Below are 25712 nucleotides of genomic sequence, written 5' to 3' on the forward strand. Positions count from 1 at the left end.
TCTCCACTTTTAACCACAAAATTCAACCGTACGGTGCTGCCTCTCGTGAGAGTCGTGAGTATCATCGTATCATGGAAGATATAAATGGCAATACCTATATATGACTGGACGAAAGGAGAACTTTTTCTACGATTTCTTTCTTTACGCAAGTAGGTATTGAATGCAAGTCATTTTTGTGCGAGTTTAAAAATTGTGAATTACGTTGATTTTTAAAAAATTGAAAATGAGTACCTTTTATTTCATTATTTGAACGAAATAGAGTACAGCCTTGTAACAATTACTAGGGATTTTTGTCTTCTTTTACCATCACTTACATTTAAAAAGGCATAGGTGAACATGCTTCATTACAGGGTGAATTAATTTTTATTCAAGGATAATATAAATACACGCAACTAAATTAAAACAATGACAAAAACAAGTTTTAATTTAAAATAGTATTATTTTATTTGTAATCAAAGTATACAATTTGTATGATTACAAATCAATTTTTCTCAACTTTTATCATAGTTCACATATTTTTTTAATACAAAGAACTTTGATTCATTCATGTATATGTATATAATTATTAGGTGTGTTTAAAAAACTTTTTGTATAAATCATTTTCTATTTACAACGTATTGAATTTCAAGCTATTAAAAAGCTGGTTTTCTGTAATAATTATCGCATTTTTTATTTTGCATCTCATAAAATCCGGTAGTTTTCTTTAAAAAAAAAAAAAAACAATGCTTCTTTCTTAACCACAATTAAACATGACATATATACTAAAACTACTTAAATATTCAATAGATAAAAGTATTATGTTTATGTATGACATTCATTAAAACATTACACAATTAAAAGTGTCTTCTAATTTTTGTAAATACAATTAATTTATACCAAATTAAAAACAAAGAAAATAGATTTTTATTGCCAACTGATTTTACCAGTTTAAGCTTTCCAACAACGAATTTACATTATTTTGATATTCTGACTAGATGTATCGCTTAATCAATCATTTTTTCATTTCACGATAAAATAATGTTTTCACAACACTACATTCTGAAACACGTCACAAACAAAATTTTTTTTTCTCTTCAACTAATTAAATTTTAGACACCTAAAATTTTTCAACGAAGTTTATATTTCCATGCCAACTACACATTTAAAGCAATTTGTCCAGTCAAATCAATGTGACAATCTATATCAAACTTTAAACATGTTTTACAATAACGTTTCGTGCAACAACGACTGCATCTTTGATGCAGACTAACAAGTAATTGCCTCAATATTCAACTAAAAAGTCTAAAACTTGTAAATATATAAGTATAACTAACGTTTCATTTAGGCTGGTCATTTTTGTTTTTCTCTAGTATCTATGTTCTATTTATACACTTGTATGTACAGTTATTGATTCTTTTTTTCAAGGAATATTCGAAATCTGACAGATAAAAAGTACTTTCATATTTCAGAACCATGAATTTCATCGCAATGCATGTGTTTTCAAATAAAATGACCTTTAATGCTTTCACACGCAAAATTAAATGTACTTAAGGCAGATGTATGTTTGTAGTAGTGGAATGTTCCTGGACAAAAAAAAAATTTCAACTGATTTCAAAGAGCTATTGTCCTAATTTTTAATAAACTTTGGCAATATGCAAGTTTCATGGGCGTGACTTTTTTTATAACTGACTCCTTTTCTTGAATCACCAGTCTTTATGAGCACTTTGTATTCCACTTTTTTCATTGAGTACAAAAGAAAAGTGGTGATCAAGTTTGAATGCTTTTAATTACTGTGAGTCATGTATGGCATTGCGAAATTGAATCGGTATGTTTTTATGGCTAATTGGCTTTAACGTTTAAAGAGGAACATTAAAATTTACTTAATTTGGCTTTGGAATACTGACATGTGTAATATCCATTGCCCCAAGAATCCCAACTAATCCCTCAACGGTAAAGATTTCTTACTTATAACTGCTATTGTTATATACGAAAATTATTCAATCTTATTTATCTATAAGCGATTTCCGTACGCAATTAAATTGAATTGAATCGAGAACGCCAGCATCCTCTATTTTTTTATCAGCTTTAACTTATGTTAAAACAATAAATATAATAAATTTCTCAATTTTGGAAAATTAAAGAAGTTAATTCAGGATTTTTAAATGCTGGCTTTTCACATTACCGAAAATCGCGGTATTTCCTTAACGATTTGGTAAAGTTAAAAGTCTTCATTTTTAATTGTTCAGTCCTGAAATAATTTTCCACCGAGTAGCATTAACACGCACATAAAACCCTGTCGCAAGGCTCATATCATCGCAATTGTCCGTTCAACTTTATCTTAAATAAAATTTTTTTTAATAAACTTTATAACTAAAAATAAAAAATGCAATAATCGGTTGCTTTGAGAAAAAAAAAAGATTTTTCAAACACCAAAACTTGTTGTACTTTCTAAATCAAAGTCTATTTTACTAGAAGATCGACTGGCTGGTATTTCATCGGAATTATTGAACTGCAAGAGTATTTCCTCCTCTAAGCGAGCATTTAGTAAAATATCCATCCCAGTCATACCCTTCTCACTGTACTTTTGAAATACGGTTGTAGCCATCCTCCATACTTCGCGATTCCTCTCAATTATCTGCACAATCGACTTCATCGAGGGAAATAGATTTGCCAAGTTCCTGTAAACACAAGATAATATATTGCTGATAAACGTACTCTGCGACCATAATCTATATCCATCAACGATTATCGACACTTACGTAAATAACGGCATTACAAGATTCGTGATAAACTGTACTTGAAGATCTGGTATGGATGCTCGTTCTCTATCCATCATTTCAATCGGTGCTGTGCCCATACTTTTCTCTAAATCGCCTTGTGAAAAAAATTCGTCGTATATTTGTTCCTGTAACATGTATAAAATAAACTTTAAAAAACTCGTACGTTATTAACTTGATAAAGTTTACAATTTCAAAAAATTACCGCCGTCTGCTTCGAAACACGCCAATTTTTTGTTTGATCATTGAGATCGCAGGATGTCATGAACATGGCGTGCAAAAGCTTTTGGTGTTTCGGATTATTTTTGTCGTAACCAGCTTTCGTCATTTCTCGTTGTTCTTCAACGCTCCGGAAATGGGACGCAAGATCCGTAGCAAGGATATTGTTTCTTAGCAAATCAAGTGCATCGCTGTATTCGTCGCTGCTGAGATTCTCAAAAATATTACAACCTTCGGTATTCAATATGCACATGGATTGAGCCAGATGATGTCTCTGTGGAAATCAATAACACAGTAATGTAACACAGTAAGAGGAGTGGATGGCTTGATATAAAGTCAGCTTACTTCCATGACGGATCCTTCAGAACTGTAAAGACTGGCTAGTATGGTTCCACATTTCGTTTGAAATGAGTTGTTAGTGCCTCTGTGGTCAATGTCGTGACATAAACAGGAAACGAGAAAGACCAAAGCTTGCAGTGAAGTCATATAGCCGTCTCTGACAAGATTTAGATTTTTCATGAGCAAGTAAGCGAAATGGGCAACTGAAAATGCATGCATCCAGTTATGGTAAGGCGCATCTCGGTAACCTTTCTTCACGTAAAGTATAAATCTGAAATATGACTTTGTTAGATAAAGTTGAAAAAAATTTTATGAATTAGTAAAAATTGATAACTGACCTTGCTAATACAGTTTTTCTGATTTTCCACCGCCGGATGATATTCAAATCGTTAAACATTTTTAACACGTAACAGGGCATATGTCTGTAGGGTACGGTGCGTGGGCAAAAGTGAAACATATCGAAATCTTTTATATTATGATCATCCCCACAATTTAACAGAGCTTGCACGTCCTCTTCTTCTACCTAAAAAGTTACAAGCAAATTTTAAAATGACTTGTCAGATGAGCCATCTCACATTGGAAAATAAACTTTAAAAAATATAATTTTACCTGCTAAATTTTTACATATCCATTTAGCATAAAAAATATATGGTAAAATTAAAATTTGTAATACAAAATTTCGACTAATCTACTGAATCAAACACAAACAAACAAAAAGTTACCATCATAAAAAAAAAAAAAAAAAAAAAAAAATGTGTATTTTGTTTAATTTTTCAAAGTACCATGAAGATAAGGAACAAGGAAAAAATCGATTACGTTTAAATATCAAGCAATCAACAGATACTTATCGGTAGTGAAATAAAAGTTGATTTTTAAATTCATGCCTAATGTAAAATATGACCGCAAAGCACCATAAGTGAAAACGTTCGATGATTTCTCCTTATTCAAAATAAAGGAAGAAGAAAGAAAAAATAGGTAACATGCGCTTCAAGATGTATACTCGAAGGCGTTGAAAAAATACAAACATATGATACCTGCATGTGATACATCATTAACTCGTTGCTGAGCTTACTCCTGGCCTGAGCGTCCTGGATTTTTTTGTAAACAATACTATGCATTATGGATATACCGCAATAAATACTGAAAGCCATCGCCACCTCTTCATCAAAGACATCGAAATACAAGCCATTTATTTTATTGCACAACTGGGCTACACCTACAAAAAAAACCGACAGATAACAACATTCCTTTTCTTCAGTGTACATAATATACATGTACATTAGAAAGAGTCGCATGTATTTGTTTTGACGAAATTGATTACGAGATACGTTTCGCATTAATTAGAGTAAACAATATTAATCAAGTTGCTTGTTGAGAAATAATAAAAAAAAAAAAAGGTGGAGGAGGATGGAGGAGTAGCAAAGAGGCAGAGAGATACACAAAACACTCTGCTCGTCTAAATGAAAACAAGCGAGCAAGTGTGAGTGGTTTGTTCATCCATCGTAATCATCATCATCATCATCATCATCATCAGTTAAAATGACAAATAACAACAACAACAGCAGCAGCAACAGCAGCTGCGTCGATTTACCAATGATGCCGTTCTCGTCCCTAATGGGGAAGCAGAGAATATTCCTCGTCTTGAAGCCGGTGGCCTCGTCGATGCCCCGATAAAACAGAGGATGCTCGTACGCGTTTCTAATATTGAGCAGCTTGCCGGTCGTCGCTACGTGGCCCGCGATGCCCTGGCCAAGTGAAATCCGCATCTCTTGGGCAGACTGTTATGAAAAAAAAGAGAAAAAAAAGAGAAAAAAAAAAAAAAAAGAAGAGCACGTGAATAAAGTAAACAAAAGCAAACAGCTCCTTATCTGCAGTTCCCTCTCTCTTTCTTAGGCTCGCATCGTTGCGCACAACAGCAGCCCGTCGCCTCTGTCGTCATCGGCTCGGAGACACGCAAATTCTTTTACATTTTCGCGAGTACGATGACAAAGAGAGAGAGAGGGGGTGGGGAGCAAAAAATTAGATAAGATAATGGTCGGACGGAGAGCGTAAGCGTATAGCAAGTGTACAGGTATATACCGTTTGCATCGGCGAGAAAGAAAAGTGGACTTACTTCATCGGTCGGAAGTCCGTCGAAAACCTTGGCCACGAGCTCTTGCTGCTCGGCCTCGAGCAAAAAGAGCGAGCAGCGCTCTGCTTTCGTGAGCTTGCGAGCTTCCGTCATTATCTCGCGCAGCAGGTCCGTCAGGTCGCCTGTTGTCAATCATTAAATGCGTACACGTACACATGTGTGTATATATATACATCATCGGCAGCATCAGCATCGGTCGTCGTGGTCGTCGGTAATCAAGAAAGACAAAACAAAAAATTTTTCCATTAGTCATCGCGTGCTCGTCATTTGCTCGTTTTTAATTACTCCTTATACATAGGAAAAACGAGATAAGAACAATAATATATATTATGTATCACGCGGGTGTGGGGTAGGAGGAGGATCTACAAGACGAAATAATCAGTACAAATTATCGTCATCGTCGCCGACTTTGTTGGGATTCTCCCCATTTTACGCATAGAAAATAAAATATGTATACAATACACATATGGCCACTTACAAATGTGGGTACGGGCATACATCACGTAAGACGATATAAATATATATATACATTGCGAGCGTTGCCCAGTTTTTCCAGAGATAATGTACCTACGTACATAAAGTGTACAAACTTGTGTGTACAGAGGCAGGCGAATGGTATCAGCCGTTGGGCTCATTATCATAATTATCAGCGTTACGCACAAGCATGTGCACCCCTCGACAAAACTTGGGAAGGGGAAAAAAAAACGAGAGAGGCACGACCCAGAAAAAAAAGAGGAGAAGATTAGTATCGAAAAGAAAGTACATATACTTGGCCGTGAGATATGGGAAAATAATGTAAAAAAAAAAAAAAAAAAAAAAACACATATGACAAACACTCACCGAGCCGGGTGAAGAGCTTCTTCGAGACGTCCAATAAATCTTGGCACTGGAGCTTGAGCCTCGTCTCCTCCTGGCACCTAAGTGTGCTCAGCAAAAGACTCAGGCAGTATCTGCAAAGGAACGAGCAAAATTAACGTTTATCGTAATCGTTGTTGGGATTTTTTTTTTTTTTTTTCCTTAATCCGCAAGCTCCGGGCGAAGAAAGTCACAACATTTTAGTTTGATTGCCTCCGTGTGTATACATTATACCTGATACTCGTACGTGCGCGCAAGCACATTGTAAGTAAAAAAAAAAGGAGGAGAGAGACACAACACCTACACGCAGGAGATAAGGGGACGTGAAGGAGAAGCTCGCGATCGTAATTAGATATTTGTATGCGCGACGCGATATATACACTCGTGCATTCGCGATAATATAATGCCACACGCCGCATCAATAGTATATACATGTATATACAGCGTAGGTATAGTAAAACGCAAGTTGCTATACCTACACGTATCAAATTATCTTCGAAAGTAAACATTACAATGAACTTTCTGCCTTACCACTCTCGTCTGCACCCACGCGCAACGTATACACATGCGGAATGACGATCGCGTATACTTGCGGACTCAGGATGTATATAATGGCCATTAACATGAAACACATTCACGTATGGAGATTATTGCGGTTATTGCGTAACTCGTATATGTAAATATATATATGTAGGTGCTCTTGTAATGTCCATTGTCCGAGAGCATGTCCGATCGTTGGCAATTGACAATGTTACGAGCGGAAACTTAATCGCAAAGAGGAATAATATGTGTGTATTTTACGAAGAAGAGCGGCTATTAGACATTTTTTTTTTTTTTTTTTTTTTTTTTTTTTTTTTTTTTTTTCCCCACTTCCAAGGCTTGTGTTCATTCATGTGTCCTTATCGCTGTCGTCGATATCGTTACCGTACGTTGATTTTCATTCAATATCTTTTTTTTTTCTTCTTTTTTGTATCTCTGAGAATGTCATAATAATCGTTTCATGGATGATGTTGTACTATACTTGACGATTTGATACTGCACCAAGTGATAAAAATGCGATTTGGAAAAATTACATCAAGTGTATGCATATATATATATACGTGAAAATAACCAATGGTTTTTTATAGCCCTATAGGACTAATAATTAATAAGAATTAATGAAAGGTTTAAACCAAGTGGTATTTTTGAATAAGAACCCGCGGAGAAGTATGTATAGTTACGACACCATACAATAACGTCATTGAACGTTGAGGAAAAAGAGCGTTGTTTTTTTTTTCCCCCGGTTTTCTCGTAATTGGAGACGGAAATCTCTAAACCGATTTTATTGCAGTTACCGTCATTTTGTACAAGTAAGCATATACTTACTGTGCCGCACTCACGGAAAAATCGTAAAAAATTTATCATTGTCCCACAATTATTGACCATTTTCAACATTTTGTTTTCACGATAGCCCACACCTTCACTTGCATAGATTTCTTTTTTTTTTTTTCTTTTTTTTTTTGACGTGTAACGCGCATATGCGTACTTATGTTGTAGCAATTACCTGACTGACTCTACAAGCTTAAATAAATATTTGTAAAAACAATGCTAAATTGTACGGTATTGTTTACACAGGAACCTAATTTTCCCCCTTTTGAACTCAGGACGTTGACTGGCATAAAGCAAAACTAATCAATCACGTATAAAAATCGCTGAGTCAAAAGAAAACAAAACAAAAAAGTGGTATACACAAGCAAGTTACCATGAAAGCTATTGTTTCAATTATTCAGTTTTTATCCATCCCTCCGTATGTTGCTACACTGTCAAAACTTACTCGCACCGCTTCATCACGTTCGATCGTATTGTATTACCGTCTCGTGAGTGACGCACATCATGTAGGTATGATTGCTCTTTTTCATCATGAGTATACGAAGTAGGTAGTACATATTATATACTCGTTGGGTAAGATATATTATATGTGCGCGTCATCGTTTATTTCATTTTTCTCGAGACGCAGCGAAAAGCGAAGGATGAGCCAGTAGGTAATATAGCAGCAAAAAAAAAAAAAAACAAAAAAAACAAAAAAAAATTGAGTCAAGAGACTCCTTGGCATTTAGCTGGTCGCGTGAACGGGCACGTGCGACGTGTTTCATTTGTGACGCGCTAAAAAAACAGGACACGTATAGGTGTGTGTACAGATGTGCACAAACAATTACGCGTGCATTGTACAGAGGTTACAAGTGATGAAAAAAAGAAAAAAAAAAAAGAAAAAAAAAGAAAATAGAACAAGTAGTACTTGCCTGAAGCACTCCTGGACGATTTTGGTGCAGACGAGCTCGGCGCTGGCCTCGTCCACGAAGCCGACGAGGCAAACGACGAGGGCCACTTGGCGTTTTATCGGGTGCTGGACCGGCAAACAGAGGTAGACCTCCGGCAGTGGCGACACGACCTGCCTGAGCGTGGCCACGAGGTCTGGGTCTAGATCGGCGACTCGTTGCCTGCACGACTCGCCGCTTAATACGGCTTTCTGGAGGCCCTCGCTCGTTATCTGTGCGGAGGAAAAAAAAAAAAAAAAAAGACGATCGTATAAATTATATACATGTGTGCATGGGTTATACTCTCTCTCTCTCTCTCTCTCTCTCTCTCTATCTATCTGCACGTGCACGTACATATGTATATAACTTGAGTGGACGAAAATAATGATAATAAAAGAAAATCGATGGAGTGTGTACTTGTTTGCTTTTTTTTTCTCGATCGCGACTTCAAGGGTGAGTACATAGGTATACGTATATCTATGTGTATTTTGGGTGTATTGTGAGGGTACGCTACACTTGAGCGAATATGGGCCCATCACATGTCAAGAGATTATTGTTTTTTTCTAAACTAATGACAAACATGTTTTGGGGTGTACAAGGATTTTCCGAAAAAATGTTCGAGAACGGTCGTAACTGTCTATAATGTATACTGTTTCAAAGAAAAAAACAAAAATCTCATACCACGTAGATTGCAAATGTATTCAACTAGCGACAGCTGGAAACTTGAAAAAAAAAAAAAAATGATTATTCTACGATTTTCGAGACAAGACGGTTGAGAAAAACGTTGGCTTAAAAAATATTTTTTTCCCACCGGGACGATGATCTCATCCGAACTACATCTCGTACTACAGGCCTATACGTATATGTAGTGCCTACACGCATGAAAGTATGATGGCGATAGAGCACGAAATCCGGTCATGTTTGGTGTCGGGCGAACAAGACGTGATTAGTGTATACAATCAAGCTAAGCAGGACACGCTGATGGTCTTATCAATCCGAAGGAAAAAAAAAGGAGAAGAGAAGACAAGTGTGGGTTTTTTCGTCGATGCAGTCGTTTTTTCTTCTTTTATATTCTATTTTTTTCTCTCTCTCTCTCTCTCTCTCTCTTTCTTCTTCGTTAATTTCGTTTGTTGTTTATTGTTTTGCAATGTATACGCAGTTGAACCTTTGTTTTCAACACGAGAGAGAATCCCTGTCGTGATGCACGTCAATTAACAAAGCGCGCCAGAGGCAAATAATTAATTAATTAATTGATGTTTCACTGCGCGGCAAGGCCTTCGTTTTTACGAGGCTGGTAAGTACAATATATTAGGCTTAATCAAGCCAAATAGACGTCAGGTCATTTAAAGCAGATAAAAAAAAAATAAAAAAAATCGAGCGAGATTTTTTTTTTTTTTTTTTTTTATCTGCTTTTGCCTTATTAGTCTTTCTCACGAATGATTCGGTTCGTTTAGGTATGTTATTATTTTGTGACCACACGCAAGCACACTAATAACGATAATGGCCAATTGTTGTTATTATTGTGTATTATATACCTTTGCTCGGCGCACGAAAATCATACAGCTTGATGGTTATCTTTTATCGATGTGTATATTGTTTCTCTTGAATTTGGTGCTTTACAAATTTAATTACGATTAAAAGTGTGTATAGGTATTATGTCATAGGGGGACATCATTTCTATAAATATGATATGAGAAACAGAGGCGGAAATAATTATTACTGCAGCGACAAAGTTGTCCTTCGGGAAAAAACTTTTTTTTTTTTTTTTTTTCCAACCATTACATTTCGGCGATGACAAAACTACCGCGAACATGTACTTTTTATTCACATAAATTAATATGTAAGAGTGTTTACAGGGTCCCGGTAGCATGGAAAGCGAAATTCCCTATACTGTAAGTTTTTTTTTCTTTTTTTGTCAAATTTAAATGACACTGGCTGCAGTAACTTGATTATCTGTCACGGTGGTAAAATAAATCAAGATAAACCTCGTAACCGTATGATGCACTTGGTAAATATGTTTAAAAAAATTAATAGCCGAAATGTTTAATTTGATGTTGCTTTCGGTTTACTGCGTGTAGGTTTACCCCACGTTCAACGTATTAAGGTCGCCGTCGCACTGGAAAATTGATGACTATTTATTTTGTCAGTTTCACGTCGCACACGAAACGTGAACGAAATTATACATACGCTTATCTGATTGTAAGATTACGAAGTTTTCTTTACTGAGCAGGGGAATATCACCAATTTATTGCTGTCACGTGTACTCTGTGATGCGCGTCAACTTGATAGATTAGGCACATCCGAGGATTTAGAGCCCTCGCCATCTCGAATGCGATGCGAGGGTAAGAAAAAACGTCAATACGACCCGAAAGTTTCGACAAGATGAAATGTTCAAACGAGATTTATACACGTCCCAAGATTTACGCTCCGTTTGTTGTTGTTATTATTGCTTCGAAAAAACAATTCCCACGAATTTCGCTTCTTTCGCTCGAGAAAAAAAGAGGACGCGCTATGTATGGACTTTTTTTTTTTTTTTTTGTATTCGTCAAACATTGCGCATCAAATTTTTTTCGAATCAAGAAGTAAACAGCGACTTTTTTGAAGCCCGGGCGTGAACATGAAAAAAAAAAAAAGAAAGAAAGTGTCGACAAAGTCGAAGAAGAGATAATGAAAAATAGCGTGCAAAAGGGACTGGAGGGGGAATAGAGGACGGCGACGAGGAAGAGGAGCGCAGTCGGGGAATTTTGCGTTAACGGCACATTTAACAGTAAAGGAAAAAATGTTACATCCGCGGGCTTGGCGCGCGAGCGCGACTCGCGTTTTTCCCGTCATCCGGAAAACGTCCGACTACTATAATAATAATATGCGCGGTACACACGTGACTAAACGCAAAACTCGCTTACACTACTTGTATAGGTATACATCTGTATACGCGGAAACGAAACGAAGAAAAGCGTTGCCGTGTACTATTTTTCCAGTTTTGCTAAACTTTGGCCAAATGTTCACTTTTCGTAAAACTCGAGCTGAACATAAACAATCAGACAATTCGAAACAAACCAAACATTCATTTGGAAAAAAGCTCGTCAAGTTGAGTGAAATATTGGTTGAGCGAAAACTCAAGTTTCGGATTTTTTCATGACTCATGTTTGGTTCAAGTTTTACCAAAGCTTTGTAAAATAAAAATTTTTTTACATGCTATAGCGAACATGAGAGTATAATTACATCCAAATACGAATTGAAATTTTCACCAAAAAAGAAATCAAACAGTGTCTGTCATGATTAATTTTTTTAATATCTATTAAAATTGAAAAATCAATATAGATTACGTTTCAGCCCTCCTATACTCGAAGAGAGAACGAGCGAGCTGCCACTATAGGACCGTGCAACAGTTTGACAGAGCGCCACCACTCTGGCGATAGTCGGAGTCACTGGACCGGAAATAATGCACGGAAGTGAGAATTTCTCTTTATTAATTTAATCTTGCAAATCTATCAAGTTAGAAGACGTTTATACAAGTAATAATGAATTTTCCATTATATAATTTATTGTTTTTTTCCATACGCTTTGAGGTTACATATTTTTTGTGATGTTTGTTTTCAGAAAAATGGATAAGGTTACCACATACAATGCAAAATTCATTATTACTTGTATAAACGTCTTCTAACTTGATATATTTGCAAGATTAAATTAATAAAGAGAAATTCTCACTTACTTCCGTGCATTATTTCCGGTCCAGTGACTCCGACTGTCGCCAGTGGTGGCGCTCTGTCAAACTGTTGCACGGTCCGAATACTAATACTTTGAAATCCATGTTGTACCTATACATACTTACTTAATATTTTTCAAAAGATGCGAAACCACAAACTAAACACACGACGTGACGGTCGAATTTCTTCAGCCCACGGGTTTACACCAGTAACGACACGCAGTGATACCTACGGACAACACAACACTTGGCTCGCGGATATTATTTGGCACGGCGCGACGCAAGTAAAAGGGGGTTGAGGCGTGTATGTTTGTATACACATGAGTCATCGTACGCGGCTACATAACAAAAGTTGGACGTGTACGAAAACTCTCCTCTTGTGCGTGCAAAGTTTTTTTTTTTTTTTTTTTTTCGTCCCCACCACACTGGGATGTTTATTACGCTCAACATTCCGCATTGCATACACAGTGGGAATTTAAGGTTGTTTTTTTTTTTTTTTTTTTCGACCCCTCGAAATTCGAGACACGTGCGAGCCCCCTCACGTTATTATAATGACAAAAGTGCGTATACCCACATCGGCATTCCTTTACCTGTTTCGCGCTCTCCATCTCTCTTTTCTAACAAACATGCATATGAAATAGAAAAACACCGATCCACGATCCAAGTACTTGTGTGCAGTTTTGCCATGTGCGTCGATTTTTCGTCGTTGCGTAATATGCAAGCGTCTTGGGAAACATACCTACGTATAAACTAGTTATCAAAAAAAAACCTATATCTCTGTTTTCGTTGAACAAATAATCAAGTGCAATTTTTGCCGCGCTATCGGTTTTTCTTGGATCCGCGTCTCCTGCAGGAACATTCTTCCGAACGAGAACCTCATTAGGTATATGTAAGTATAATACACATGATTGGGCCGGAAGCTCTTTTGCTCTACAAAAAACAGCATATAATTTTATTTTTCACGCACTCGAGGGACTACGAAGACAAAAAAAAAGAGAATTTTTTTTTTATTTTTCAACCGTGAAATTCACAACAGAGTCATCCATCACATCGGCATTAAGTGTATATGCGTAACTCAAGACAGCCTTACACAACTCTCTCCCCCCTGCAGGGGCTGAACATAAGTATGTATATATATATATATATATTATAATCTCCTCCGATGAGACGCGTTGTTACACACATAACAACAATAATAATATTATTCACACGATGCTTCGTTATCCAAATCTCCCGGCTTTCTTCACGCGCCGTTTGTAAGTACACTCCGTGCGCGCGCGCGCACTCAAGTGTGATTTAATTAATGCCAACTTTGCGTGGATATTCTCACTTTTTTTTTTTTTTTTTTTTTTTTTTTCTCTTGGACAATCTGTACGTATATACTGCGGCTTATCACTCGCTCGCCCGCCTCGATGTGCCCCCCCCCCTCCGTCTCTATTTGCCGAATTATTGGTCGGGGGAGAAAAAAAAATTTAAAAAAAAAAAAAGAAGAAGCTATCTCTTCTCTCTGCTCGTGTTAGATAAAGTGGAGAGTTGAGTTGAAAAAGCCCCGAAACCAGGCGACACCCGTGTCGCGCGACGAGCGTGCAAACGAAACAGTTACGTGGTTCTCGTTGCAAGAGGCGGAGAGTTCCGCGGCGGCAAGTTTATTGCACAGAGAAGAGCCATCACGGGGGACATAAGGAGGAGGAAGGAAAAAAGAGGCATACACACACGAGACACATCTCGAGAGGAAGACGACGATGATGATGATAAGTTGTTGGGAGAATGGGAGAGAGAGAGAGGCAGAGTCGTTGAATTGAGTGTACTACGTCGGCAATTGTAGAGATTTTTTTATTAATGCAATCAAGCGCAATTACAGCTTGAAGCGATTGTCGACTCGCTAAGTAATGAAACGCGCTTAAGCGGCTCAAGTCGCGCAACGTAACCGAATAAGTATCGTACATATACATATATAACTATATTATACATACACATTGCACACACGAGCGAGACAATTTTATAAAATATAATGTTATACACGTGTGTGTATATTTTACAGAGATGTGTTAGATGATGATGATAATAATAATAATAATACAAGTGAGTGACTTACTGGAAACCTCAATTCCTGCTCGAGTATCTTTTCGCCCACGACTTGAATGACCATTTCCTCGGTCTCCTTACGCACCGGCGACAGGAAGGATATCTTCGCACCAGTTGCATTTTGAAACTGAAACAGGCCGGACGAGGGGGAGGATGTATAAAAATAAAAAAATTAAAAAAAAAAAAAAACCGGCAAGTGATGCTGGCAGACGCACGCGTTTATCGTCCAATGTACTTACACGCGCGTGTATATGTATTTTATGAATGCAAAGTGCAAAATACGCGAGCGGGAGGAGAAGGAGGAAGCTGCAGAGAGAGAAAGACGGGAGTCGTCGTAATATTATACATTGTACCACGTACACTTGATTCCCCATGCAAAGTATATATAAAAGATCGGGCAAGGCACCATCATCTTCAAGCAAGAGAGCACAGAGCGAGAGGAAAACTGCCAGAGAGCGTGTATATTATATGCGCGAGCTCTCTCTTTCCTTCTCGCCGACACTTTGGAGCCGCGCATTGCACATAGCTATCGGGCACCAGTAGGCTTACCTATACATAATATATACCTCTATACATTATGCGTATACAATACCTATGTAATAAAGTTAAAAGGTAACATTACGGAGGGGCGGAGAAAAATTTCGGAGAACATTCGTTAACCGATGGCTGCAAGTACTGTCTTATAACAAAGAAAAATAAAAAAAAAAGGGAAGCAGCGGCCGCGCCGTCGAGTTTCCGCAGGCGGAAAAACCCCGGGTTATGATAATATACCACGCGCTGCGTAATATGCTCCGAAAAGCTCCTCTCTCTCTCTCTCTCTGCTGATTGCCGATGTCCTCCTCTTCCTCGCGTCCCCTTCTTTGCATTACATAAAGTCTGCACGTTCGCGCATCTGTGCGTTATAAGTATACATGAAGCAGCATCAACGGTCGAACCGCGGCGATAGGGAAAAAAAATACTTTACAGGTGAAGAGGTGCACACGTGTAATAAAAGTATATGGTGCTGATGTGGTGTGCGGTAAAGGAATCAGTATATATTTTTTTTATCGAGGGTTAACTACATGAAGATGTATTGTGTTGTATATAAATATACTCACGTATCTGTTGAGTCGTTGTTGGACGGAGGTGCAGGGTAGGTCGGCGAGCTCCTGTAGCAGAGGCAGTGCACTCTCGCTGCTGCTGCTAGCCTCGGGCGAACTCGTGGGGTCTGCAGAAGCCATATCCTCTTGTTTTTGGTTTTTTTTTTTTTTTTTTTCTTTTTCTCTTCCTTTGATCAAAAGAGCAGTTTTCACAGGAACGACTATGTAGCCGATGCCGTAAGTCTCAAGAGGCTATTTTGGCTTTGCACCTCGAAGTACCTACAGGTAATAAATAATCCTTGGCGACTGGCTCTCGCAGACGACGATGCTGCGAACGTGAGTGCATAACCCCCAGAGTGCGGACGTCAAAACACGAGCTTGTTGCTTGTTGTTGCTACTGCTGCTTCTTCTGCTGCTGATACAGCTGTTGCATCAATGATTGCAGCTGCGGAAATGCGAGCAGTCGCACTGCATAAATAATGGGATGATAACGACATAGCATGAGCAACGACTGTATAAATAATGGGAATGCTACAACCGGTTGAATGATCTTTCCTTTTCGTCTTCGTCGTTGTTATTACTTCAACAGGACACTCCGGTCTCTGTTTTGACGTCATATATCGAGTGATATATATATATATATATATATATAATCTATATAATGTTGTAGCACACACGACTCCCCTTTTTCACGATACGTTACAATACACAAACTATCCGTCCATCGGCCGATGAGGCCTATGGGGGGTGATGATGGCTGACGCGAGCACGTTCCGGTATGCCTATATATCCTGAACCTTTGCTCTCCAAAATAAACTCCGAAAAAGAGCTTGTGTGTAGTATATAACTCGCGAGGTATCTACAGTATATTTATATAGTCACTCGCGAGAGTCGCGAATGTTATTGCTATCGTTTTTAAAGAGACACATCACAGACACTCACATTAATACAAGTGTATAATATATATATTATAAAACATGTACATACAGGGGAGCAGAAGACGAGAGACGACAGAGCACAGAGAGTCAGACCGAGACATATACAACGACAAGTTGTGTACGTATACAATATAATATACTTATATCTCCACGCTGCTTTCGCGTGTGCAGAATCAGCAATTCGTTGCGTTGGTGCTTGTGTGTGTATATATATATTTCGTTCACTGCTCCGGTTTATCTAATAGGTACCCTGCCTACATGTATACATACTGCTAACTGCTGACTTGCTATCAATATCGATACAGATACCTATAAAAAAAGAGGTATACGTATGTATTGACACAGAGAGAGAGCCACAGAGCCAGAGCACCAAACAATATACTGGCCCCGGTCTAAACAACTATCATTTACCGATCACGGGATTCACTGGATAGCCGGACGACTCTGACTGGAGCAGCGACACTACTAGTACTACCACCAGCTATCTGCTATCTATCGTCCGACCGACACGACGATCGCCCCTTCGGGGAGTCAGGGCAGCCCCTACTCCGCTACATACCCACCAACTCTCTGACGTGGTATATCTCGTTCTCGCTTCTTTACTCGCGCGAGTGTTGCTTGCTTGCTCTTCTTCTCGTTTCCCTTCCCTCCCCCTCCACCCTCGGCCCCAACCGCGCGCACACACACACACTGAAAATCGGAGCTCGCGCTCGCGCGCTTCTCTTTTCTCCTCCTCTCTCTCTCTCTCTCGTCATCCTCATCGTCGGGCGGAAAAAGAAGCGTTCTGAATGAGCGCATTGAGATCGAGCGCTGCTTATGTATTTACCATAGGTATAAGTACATACATCTTTCTTGTACAGAAGTTACTAGCGCATTTTAGCTTGAGACGACTAAGTACATATTATAATAATGAGTGTGGTGTATGTAGGATGATAAAAAAAAAAAAAAAAATAATCGTATCATAATCAATCTCCTCCGCTGACCCTCTCCGATGCCAACACCAGCAAATACAACACGTATGTTATGATCCTCTCGGTGCCGGGGATCGAAGCCCTCTCTTAGTCTCTCCTCGTGATATATAATGTGACGTCGCTCTGGCGCTGATGCTGATGCCGCGTGCCGATGCATGCCTTTTGGAAAACTACTATCGGCGAGCCTCTATCCGGTCTCTCTTGCGCTTTCCCCCTTGGAAAAAAAAAAAAATAAATAAATAATAATAATATTTAATTCGCATCTCAATCTTTTTTTGTCACACGATCGAGGACACGGTGCGCAACTGGAGCTTGCACCTATATATTTATACGAGTGTGCGCTAATAAGAGATCGTATAGAAATTCGATAGTATAAGTACTTACTTGTCCCGATATTGGGCATCACACGCAACAATGTTGCTTTTAGTTTTGCCTGCTCCGTTATTTCCCTCGCCACTCTGGCCGTATATATAAGTTATACTTTTCGCACGTGTCATATATATATATATTTATACATATTACATAATACTTGTACTGCATTGACTGATTGGACGTATATTATTATTATTATTATTATCAATCGCACCTGACATTATATAAAGTTGTTCAATAATTGGTCTCTTTGGCTTCCGATTTTTTCTAATATGTCCATTTTAACGAGTAAGTATATACTTATAGTGACACTTCCGGATTCCAAGAGAAGCGATAAGTATATTATCCCCAACATTTGGAGAAATTAGACGCGTTACACAAGTGTCGAATAGGCTTTGAATAACCGCTAATTTCTTGCGTGTAATTTCGGTAGTTTTTCGGTTATATACTTATATGGTATACGTATGGTATGGTACCCCAATGATAATATTTTTGGCGGCACGGGGTATCATCGGCGCTTCGTTTATCGTTCTCTCTCGCGGTGCGCTTATCAATTTTGCGCGCAGCATAACATATACAGCCATATGCTGTGCGCGCGTGTGTGTGTGTATAATAATAAGTACGTGTACAATACGTCCGCAAGTCCCTTATCCTTATCGGTGTATAATATTATGTTTTTGCGGGTGGCCACATGAAAATACACGATGCGTGTATATTATAGACAAAGTCGATGCGCCATCGGCTTCGTTGTTTTCTCGGTACAACTATATACGCAACTTGTAAACGTTTTCTCTCGCGATAACGAGCCTCCTTTTTTTTTTTCTAGTATAATTGAGAAGTGAAGCCTTACCGGTCGAGAAGTGCGCCGAACTGCGCTGCCCTAGTTTTTTTTTTTTTTTTTTTTTTTTTTTCGTTGCGCGCACGCGGCTTTGCTCAGCTCGCGAGTCGCTATATTAAAAAAGTGATCAAGATCGATATGATGATCGGTTTCACGGCGTTACAGGGAAGATTTTTTTTTTTTTTTTTTTTTCATTTCCATCCAACAGTATATTATGAATTATATATACATGGCTGCATGTCGAATTGATTTTTTTGGAATACGTATCTCGTGAGCACATTACAAGGTCTATATATTCGCTGTGGGCTTTGGAATATAGCGCCCTCGTCATAAAATTTGAGAACTTTTTTTTTGTTATAGCCTTGCCATAGAATTAGTAAGTATATATGTATATTACTGATGGATGAAGCCGAAAATGTGAATATCATGCTGAGGCCAACCAAAAGTTATCGTTAAGTATCTTCATGAATTAGGGTGTATTTTCATTTGGATGCGCGAGACACGTGTGTAAGGATATATTACTCGTTGAATAGAAAGTAAAAGTATAGCAATATTGCCATTTGGGGGGTGCTCTTATCTAAACGTCAATTTTTATCGAAGAATTGGGGAAAAATCTTCAATATTTTGATTGTATGGTACTACGAAAAAAAAAATAAATAAATAAAGCTGAAGTCGGGAGAAAAAACATCGACGTTTCACACAAAAGTCTGCTTTAACAGAAATTTTTGTGTGAATCTCTTTGAAATAAAATTTGTTTGTTCTATTGAACACTTTTCTCGCTTTTTTCAAGAAAGTCAAAGGAAAACACTTAAGATCGAATAAAAGAATGTCCATAAATATACTTGGTAAAAAAATCAATGTTTCGTCCCTGACCCAGAAAAACTCTATCCATACATCATGGAATTAGCTGAAAATATATTGAGGAAAAAAAAACGTACTGGAACGCATCCTACTGTTCACGTATTCTCATTAACATTTTTTATGATAAAAATGCGTGTAGCAATAACGAATTTTCTTTAATGAAGGAATGAACGTTTATTAATTTTTGAAAAACTTGTTCCACAACATCTAAACAATGTGCATCGATAAGCTTTTAGGGTAGAAAATAAGACACAAGTTTTATGGGCACAATTATTATTTTTTTTTTTTTTCAAAACCACACAACAAAGAACTAAACGCTATACCCGATTTTTGTAGATTACGAAGTAGTACACGTATTGCGCATCAACAGAAATAAAACAACTCGTAATCCATCCCGATAATCTTCGCGCCTTCAATGATTAATGAATAAAAGTCTCGGAAAATAATTTGATGGAACTAAGTAAAAAGTTTCTCGTTAATTTTGCCATCGGTGATTTTATCCAATCAAAGTCCACTTCGAAGTTCTTTCTGGCTTATTCAGCCTGGCCGAAACATAAACAAGATCAGGCGTGTACACATCATACACGTATACTAGTGCGTATACATGTGGGCCGCGATCAATAAATTTAACGAAATTCGGGCTGATTTATGATGATAAGTTGTTATACTTGGGCTTGAATTCGGTTGGTATCGTTGGGCAGGGCCAGCAACGTATTAAATGTATTATACAAAAAGGTGAAAGAGAAAAAAGTAAAAACACGCGTTGAGTTAATATATTGTTTTCCCAGCGGCCAAATAATTAATAACGTTGACACACATATTATTATAATCATGTGTATTTAAAATTTATAAGCGCGCACGCGCCACTGGTTGACGATATCGACGATGATGAATTGACGAATCAGAGAGAGAGAGCATGTGTGTGTGTGTGTGTGTCATGGCCTTGATGTGCTTGTATTTTGTGTGCCCTTTTTTATTTTTATCTCCCTCCCTTTTTATGCTGTTGCAGTAAATGTCAAAAAGTATAATTTATAGTAATAAATTTTTACCAACCATTATTTTAGGTATAGCTATACTTTAGGGTGCGCTTACATGGAGTTGTTGGAAGAGAGTATGTATATGCATACTTCCAGCTAAAAGACCCCGGGAGAAATTTGAATTTCAAGTCGTGAAGACCGGCGAGTTCTATAGAATGGGACTTAGACGTGAGCTTGCGATGGCATAGTGGTAGAGTGCTCGCTTTTCACCTGGTATGCTAGAGTTCGATTCCCCGCTCCGTCCGCTTGTTGTGGGATTTTTTCTCTTCACATATCCTGTTCCCGGCTGCCAGCTCCTGGTTCATTGGTGTGTGTCACCGTGCCTATGTTAACCAGTTAATGAAAAACATTCCCAAATCTAAACAAATATCTAAATGTTGCATATCTGCGTCCATCAGTTACTGAAGAGCTAAATAAATAGCAAGTAGTAGGCTAATAGTAAATAGGCAAATAGTCTAGCACTAGCGCCACTGTCCTAGGTTAATCTCCATACAGTGGCGAGTTTTAAAAATGGGGAGAGAAGGCTCGTGACTATCAGCGCCACCAGCTTTTCTATCCTTACACATGGTGGCGTGGTTCCGAAGTTTTGAGAGAAGGCCCTCAAGAGCCGATACCAAATATTTTATCTTTTGATAAAAAATGTTGTTGTTTTTTTTTTTTTTTTTTTTTTTTATTCACCGAATTTTCTTTACTTCAATGAATTTTTAATTTGTTTTACTCTGAAAATATTTGTACATCGACACTCTATATTTTTGAATGTTGTGCCAAAATCATCGAGGAAAATCTGATTAGTTTGTGGCCATTCGGCATAATTCAGCTACACTTACCACGACGTCGACCTCGACGTACACGTACCTACTTATTGATGTTTTTTGGACAAAAGGTGCACAGTCGAAGCCTGGCAGCGAGTAAAGAGAGGGAATCGATCGGGTCGAGGCTCGAAGGGAGTGCAAGAGAGAGCGAGAGAGAGAGTACCATTTCCGTGCGGCACGAAAGAAAGAGACTGACTAAACTCGTCGTCGACGACGCCACCGCCATTTTATTTGGTGCTCTCAACCGACAAAGAACTACGTGGACCACGGCAACTCTCGGGACGAAACATAAACATCCACCCTTGGCGGTGGTTTGGTCGTCGTGTGTATAAGGGCTTTCTTGGATAATACGCGGAGGCAATGAGCAAGGTAAGAACTTCTTTTGGCTTTTGTTTTTTTTTCTTTTTTGGAGCTCGTTTGTTTTTGTTGCGACGTCGTCAGCATCGACCTCCGTGAACATTCGCTCGAACACACTCTTTATTCTCATGTTTTTCGATGTGGCACCCATTAAGTTGTGTGTACGTGTTGTGTGCAGTTGTACCTTCACAGGGCCCAAGTTGTAGTTTCTCTCGCGGGCTTGTTATAAATCGCTCGGGATTCTAGTGTTAAATTACACACAGGAATAATTGTTTACTCGTTTTATCGTCAATTTTGAAGTAAGTATATATACATCAGGTGGACTCGCAAGTTGAGGTTAAATCTTGACGAGCGTAAGGCAATGTGTCTAAACGTATTTCCCCTTCCCCTATCAGTGTACGGTCCTGCAAGTGTGTAACCTTTTTTTGTTTCTTTTTGTTTTGTGATTTAGATGTCCAGGTATCCTTCAGACTGTAAAGTCTACGTTGGCGACCTCGGTAACAGCGCAACAAAACAGGAGTTGGAGGATGCGTTCTCCTACTACGGGCCGTTAAAAAATGTCTGGGTGGCGAGGAACCCCCCAGGTTTTGCATTTGTCGAGTTTGAGGATGCGCGTGATGCCGAAGACGCGGTAAGAGGCCTCGACGGTCGGACGCTCTGCGGACGTAGAGCACGCGTTGAAATTTCAAACGGCAAGAGGTCCAGGGACAGAGGAGGACCGCCCAGGCGTGCTGGATCTAGTAGATCCTTCCATCCAGAGGACAGGTGCTACGATTGTGGCGAGCGCGGACACTTTGCTCGCGATTGCTCGAAACACAAGGGCGGCGGCACTCGCAAGCGCAGGTTAGTGTTCATGTTTCTTTTCTTTCGTTATATTTCTTTAAAAAATCAATACTTTTGTCAAGTCGGTAGATGCATCTCTTCTTTCCTCCATAAAATAACCAAGTACCGTTTTGTCTGCCTTTCTGTATAAGCACTGTTTTATCATAAATATATATCTATATATACATATATGTGTCACTCGTGACGTTGCACAATCTCTTCCATTAGCCTATCTACGTAGTACCATGGAATTTTATTTGAGAAGATAAATCCTGATCATCCTTGAGATGTACCACGTAATTTTATCCTTTGAAAAAAATATTTTTACACGATTGATACTACGGTGCAACAAGGTTTAATTTCTTGCCTCTTTGCTGTATCGTATAGATGATACGTAACAATAGTTTTGTTTAACACAAAAATGGATCAATTTTTTTTTTTTTTTTTCATTATTTTCAAATCAACGTAGCTTGTCTTTTAATAATATACGCAAATCATTGAACCTTCTTGCTTGAATGATGTAGCAGTTGAAAAATTTAGAAGAAAAGGTTTCCATAGTAATTTTTTAGAAAAGTAAAAGAAAACAATTAAATTTAATGAGTTTAAAGCGTAAGAAGCAGCCAGACATTATTAGCTGGTTTTGTGCACATCAGAGAGTACGCCGTCCATGTAATTTGCCCATTATTTATAGGAGGTGCGGCTGAAGCAGCAACATTTGCATGTGACAGTGCAAATTGTCGCACAAGTTCGACTCTCGCGAGAATCGACTAATCGACTTCAGCTCACTTAGTGATGCACACAATCTGCGTTAAAAACAGCGTTGTAGAGCACCTACCTACTTTGGGTTAACTTCTGCACATCGAGACACAGAACAAAGAAAATATGAAAATAAAAGACCTCCCAGATATTCAATGAACGAGAAAGTGATCATTCATCGAGCAAAATCGAGCGACAGTGGCACTTCGGGTTCTTCTAACCAACAGCACTTCGCTCTGCGCCACGACCTCCGTTTGCTTCTTCGTGCCTTCGTTCAGCCTCCCGATGTTTGCGCCCGAACATCGCATAAAAAACATAGCGCATCATCTGTCCTTATAGTCGTCTACACTCTCCTCGTCTCCACACATCCGAACGTTGCGCGATTCGATTGACAATCTGCTCTGCTATCTTCCTCCTTCCGCGCGTATTCACGCAGCCTCCAATAGGTATACAAAATTAAAGAATCGAAAATACAGTTCATTATTACAGTTTACAGTAGCAGGAGTACACATTGTTATTGTTTTTATTATTTTTTGTTTTTCTTTAAACGTTAGCTTTGCATATTTTGTTATTGTTTTCTATTGTTGCCATTACTATTTGTTTCTTTTTTTCTTTTTTTTTTACTTTGTTTTATCAGTAAATCATTGTCTCAAACATTTGTGTTATTGAAACTTTTATTCATCTTACATGTAAATAACTCATTACTAAAATTATTTGGACATACTATGTTGGGTTTTGATTAAAATCAAGTAACGTCAATGATTTTCCCTTTAGTTGATAATTTTTTACGCAACTCAATACCCTTCTAACAATATAATTTTTGTAGATGAATTTTTAAGTCCAAAAAGAATAAATTGTTGCAGCCTTTTAATGCTAATGTGTCTTTCGAGTCATTGAATTAATAATGTTGATGATAATTTTTTTAAATTAAAGAGATTTAAATATTTCAGACATTGAAAATCTGAGAATAAGGACAAAATAATTGAGTTGAAACAGGCAAAAATACTTGGATTGTCGATTACAAACTCGAAACTTTCGTTATAGGTCTGTATCAAGATCGCGCTCAAGGTCACGCTCTCGCTCAAGGCAAAGAAGCAGGCGCTCTTATTCGCGCTCTGGCTCGCGTAGCCGATCTCGCAGCAGGAGCAAGAATGGACGCTTGAGATCTTTGAGTAAATCTAAATCTCCTAGATCAAGAAGCCGTAGTCCACGCAGATCAGGCACACCGCACTAGACAGCTTCACTGACAGCCACGATAGGTTTGTCCACAATCAACTTTATTATTTTTTTTTAACCCATAATTCGAAATTAACATTTTTTTTACTAATTTTAATATTTTTTACAGATTATTTTCATTCTGGGATCAAATTCATCTTCCCCATGACTGAGGGTACTTAGATACCTCAAAACTATACTGGTATCAATAATATTGTACCAACAATTATTTCATGTACTACAATTTAATTTTTTTTTTTTAGACAACTTTTAAACTAGATTAATCTTTTAAATTGTAATTAATTTCGAAGTAACTACTTCGAAATTATGTTCGCTGAATACTTATGTTACATTCGACATATAGGTGTAGTTATATCAATTTGCATCGCACTTTACAGTACTTTGAATAAATTCAAATACGAAAATGTCATTCATTTAGTTAATGCGTATCAAAAAAAATAAATTTATAATTATCAATTTCAATGACATAATTCCTACGTTGTAAGTAAATATTGTTCCAATAAAATAGTATTCTAATACAGAAATTGTGCTTGTTGTCCTGTCTTGTTTATTAAATCTTATAGGTTTAATTAATAATACGAGTAAAATTTTTATTATTTTTTTATTTTGCTATTATTTTTGGAAATAATAGTTTTATATGTACTTTCTAAAATCTACGTCCCGAGTATATAATAGTAAATGATACAACAAGTTATCACTCTAATATCGTTACACACAAGTTTGTGTCATTCAAAATGAGGCACAAACATTTTTTTTCTTTGGTTATTCATATAAATACACGTACTACTACTACTACCATTACAAAACGATAATCTGCACGCTTCTCCTTTTTTACATATTAAAATATACAATTTCGCTTGCTCACATACACATGTTTTATTATTTTTTTCATTTTATGGCAACAGTTTTTTAAAGTATCACTTTTTTTCCTGATACATCTTTGTTTTTTCCTCTATATGTGTTACTCACAAGTTCTTTATCCTTTTCTTACAATATAAAAATAAAATCTTTACTTTCCTTGCTATTTAATAAATTTTTATACCATTTATGCTAACATAAATTTTTTAAACAACTTTTTGTTGTTACTATTAAGAGCAGTGTGGGTTTACATGAAACCTTTAAGTATCTGTCAGATCTGTATCTTAACTTATAAACAAAAAATATGACGATTTTATGAGATGCTATGTAATCGCAACTTTAAGCATTTGTTGCGATTTCACGTTGCCACACACCTTCGTTGTTCATATT

The 25712-nt window shown here is 37.7% G+C and overlaps 2 protein-coding genes across 4 annotated transcripts; one reads left to right on the forward strand and one right to left on the reverse strand.

Annotated features, from left to right (window-relative positions):
• Positions 1-419: 419 nt before the first annotated feature.
• On the reverse strand, positions 420-16102 carry LOC106646901 (cGMP-dependent 3',5'-cyclic phosphodiesterase). Of its 2 annotated transcripts, XM_089591721.1 has the most exons (14): positions 15772-16102; positions 15483-15572; positions 14396-14512; positions 8580-8827; positions 6286-6395; positions 5428-5567; positions 4906-5092; positions 4349-4530; positions 3924-3926; positions 3653-3837; positions 3321-3585; positions 2962-3249; positions 2739-2884; positions 420-2657 (listed from the first exon to the last, which is right to left on the reverse strand). In XM_089591721.1, the coding sequence occupies exons 1-14, from the start codon at positions 15808-15810 to the stop codon at positions 2402-2404; spliced, it is 2256 nt and encodes a 751-aa protein (XP_089447847.1). In that variant the 5' UTR covers positions 15811-16102; the 3' UTR covers positions 420-2401. The 2 variants fall into 2 exon arrangements, with proteins under 2 accessions (XP_089447847.1, XP_014218592.2); XM_014363106.3 differs by lacking the exon at positions 3924-3926 and having other exon boundaries at positions 15483-16102.
• A 5222-nt stretch (positions 16103-21324) lies between these two features.
• LOC106646899 (serine/arginine-rich splicing factor 7) lies at positions 21325-24988 on the forward strand. 2 transcript variants are annotated; one of them, XR_016292961.1, is made up of 4 exons: positions 21325-21662; positions 22102-22493; positions 23164-23674; positions 24273-24358. XR_016292961.1 is itself a non-coding variant. In XM_023389592.2 (4 exons), exons 1-3 carry the CDS (start codon positions 21654-21656, stop codon positions 24460-24462), a joined length of 591 nt encoding a protein of 196 aa, XP_023245360.1. In that variant the 5' UTR covers positions 21327-21653; the 3' UTR covers positions 24463-24487; positions 24574-24988. The 2 variants fall into 2 exon arrangements, 1 of the variants encoding a protein (XP_023245360.1); XM_023389592.2 differs by lacking the exon at positions 23164-23674 and adding an exon at positions 24574-24988 and having other exon boundaries at positions 21327-21662; positions 24273-24487.
• Positions 24989-25712: the final 724 nt, after the last annotated feature.

This window comes from Copidosoma floridanum, unplaced genomic scaffold, assembly GCF_036245765.1.
Source record: "Copidosoma floridanum isolate Cflo_tuat_1 unplaced genomic scaffold, Cflo_Japanese_pri ptg000013l, whole genome shotgun sequence".
Classification (NCBI taxonomy): domain Eukaryota; kingdom Metazoa; phylum Arthropoda; class Insecta; order Hymenoptera; family Encyrtidae; genus Copidosoma; species Copidosoma floridanum.

What these genes read in the sequence shown, in the direction of transcription:
- LOC106646899 (XM_023389592.2), top strand. An exon ending in GGCGGCACTCGCAAGCGCAG is followed by an intron (nt 22,494 to 24,272) that starts GTTAGTGTTCAT and finishes CTTTCGTTATAG; the next exon opens with GTCTGTATCAAGATCGCGCT.
- LOC106646901 (XM_089591721.1), bottom strand. Translation starts at nt 15,810, where the DNA reads ATGCACTCACGTTCGCAGCATCGTCGTCTGCGAGAGCCA. An exon ending in AACAACGACTCAACAGATAC is followed by an intron (nt 14,513 to 15,482) that starts GTGAGTATATTT and finishes GGCCTGTTTCAG; the next exon opens with TTTCAAAATGCAACTGGTGC. An exon ending in AGAAAAACTGTATTAGCAAG is followed by an intron (nt 3,586 to 3,652) that starts GTCAGTTATCAA and finishes GTCATATTTCAG; the next exon opens with ATTTATACTTTACGTGAAGA.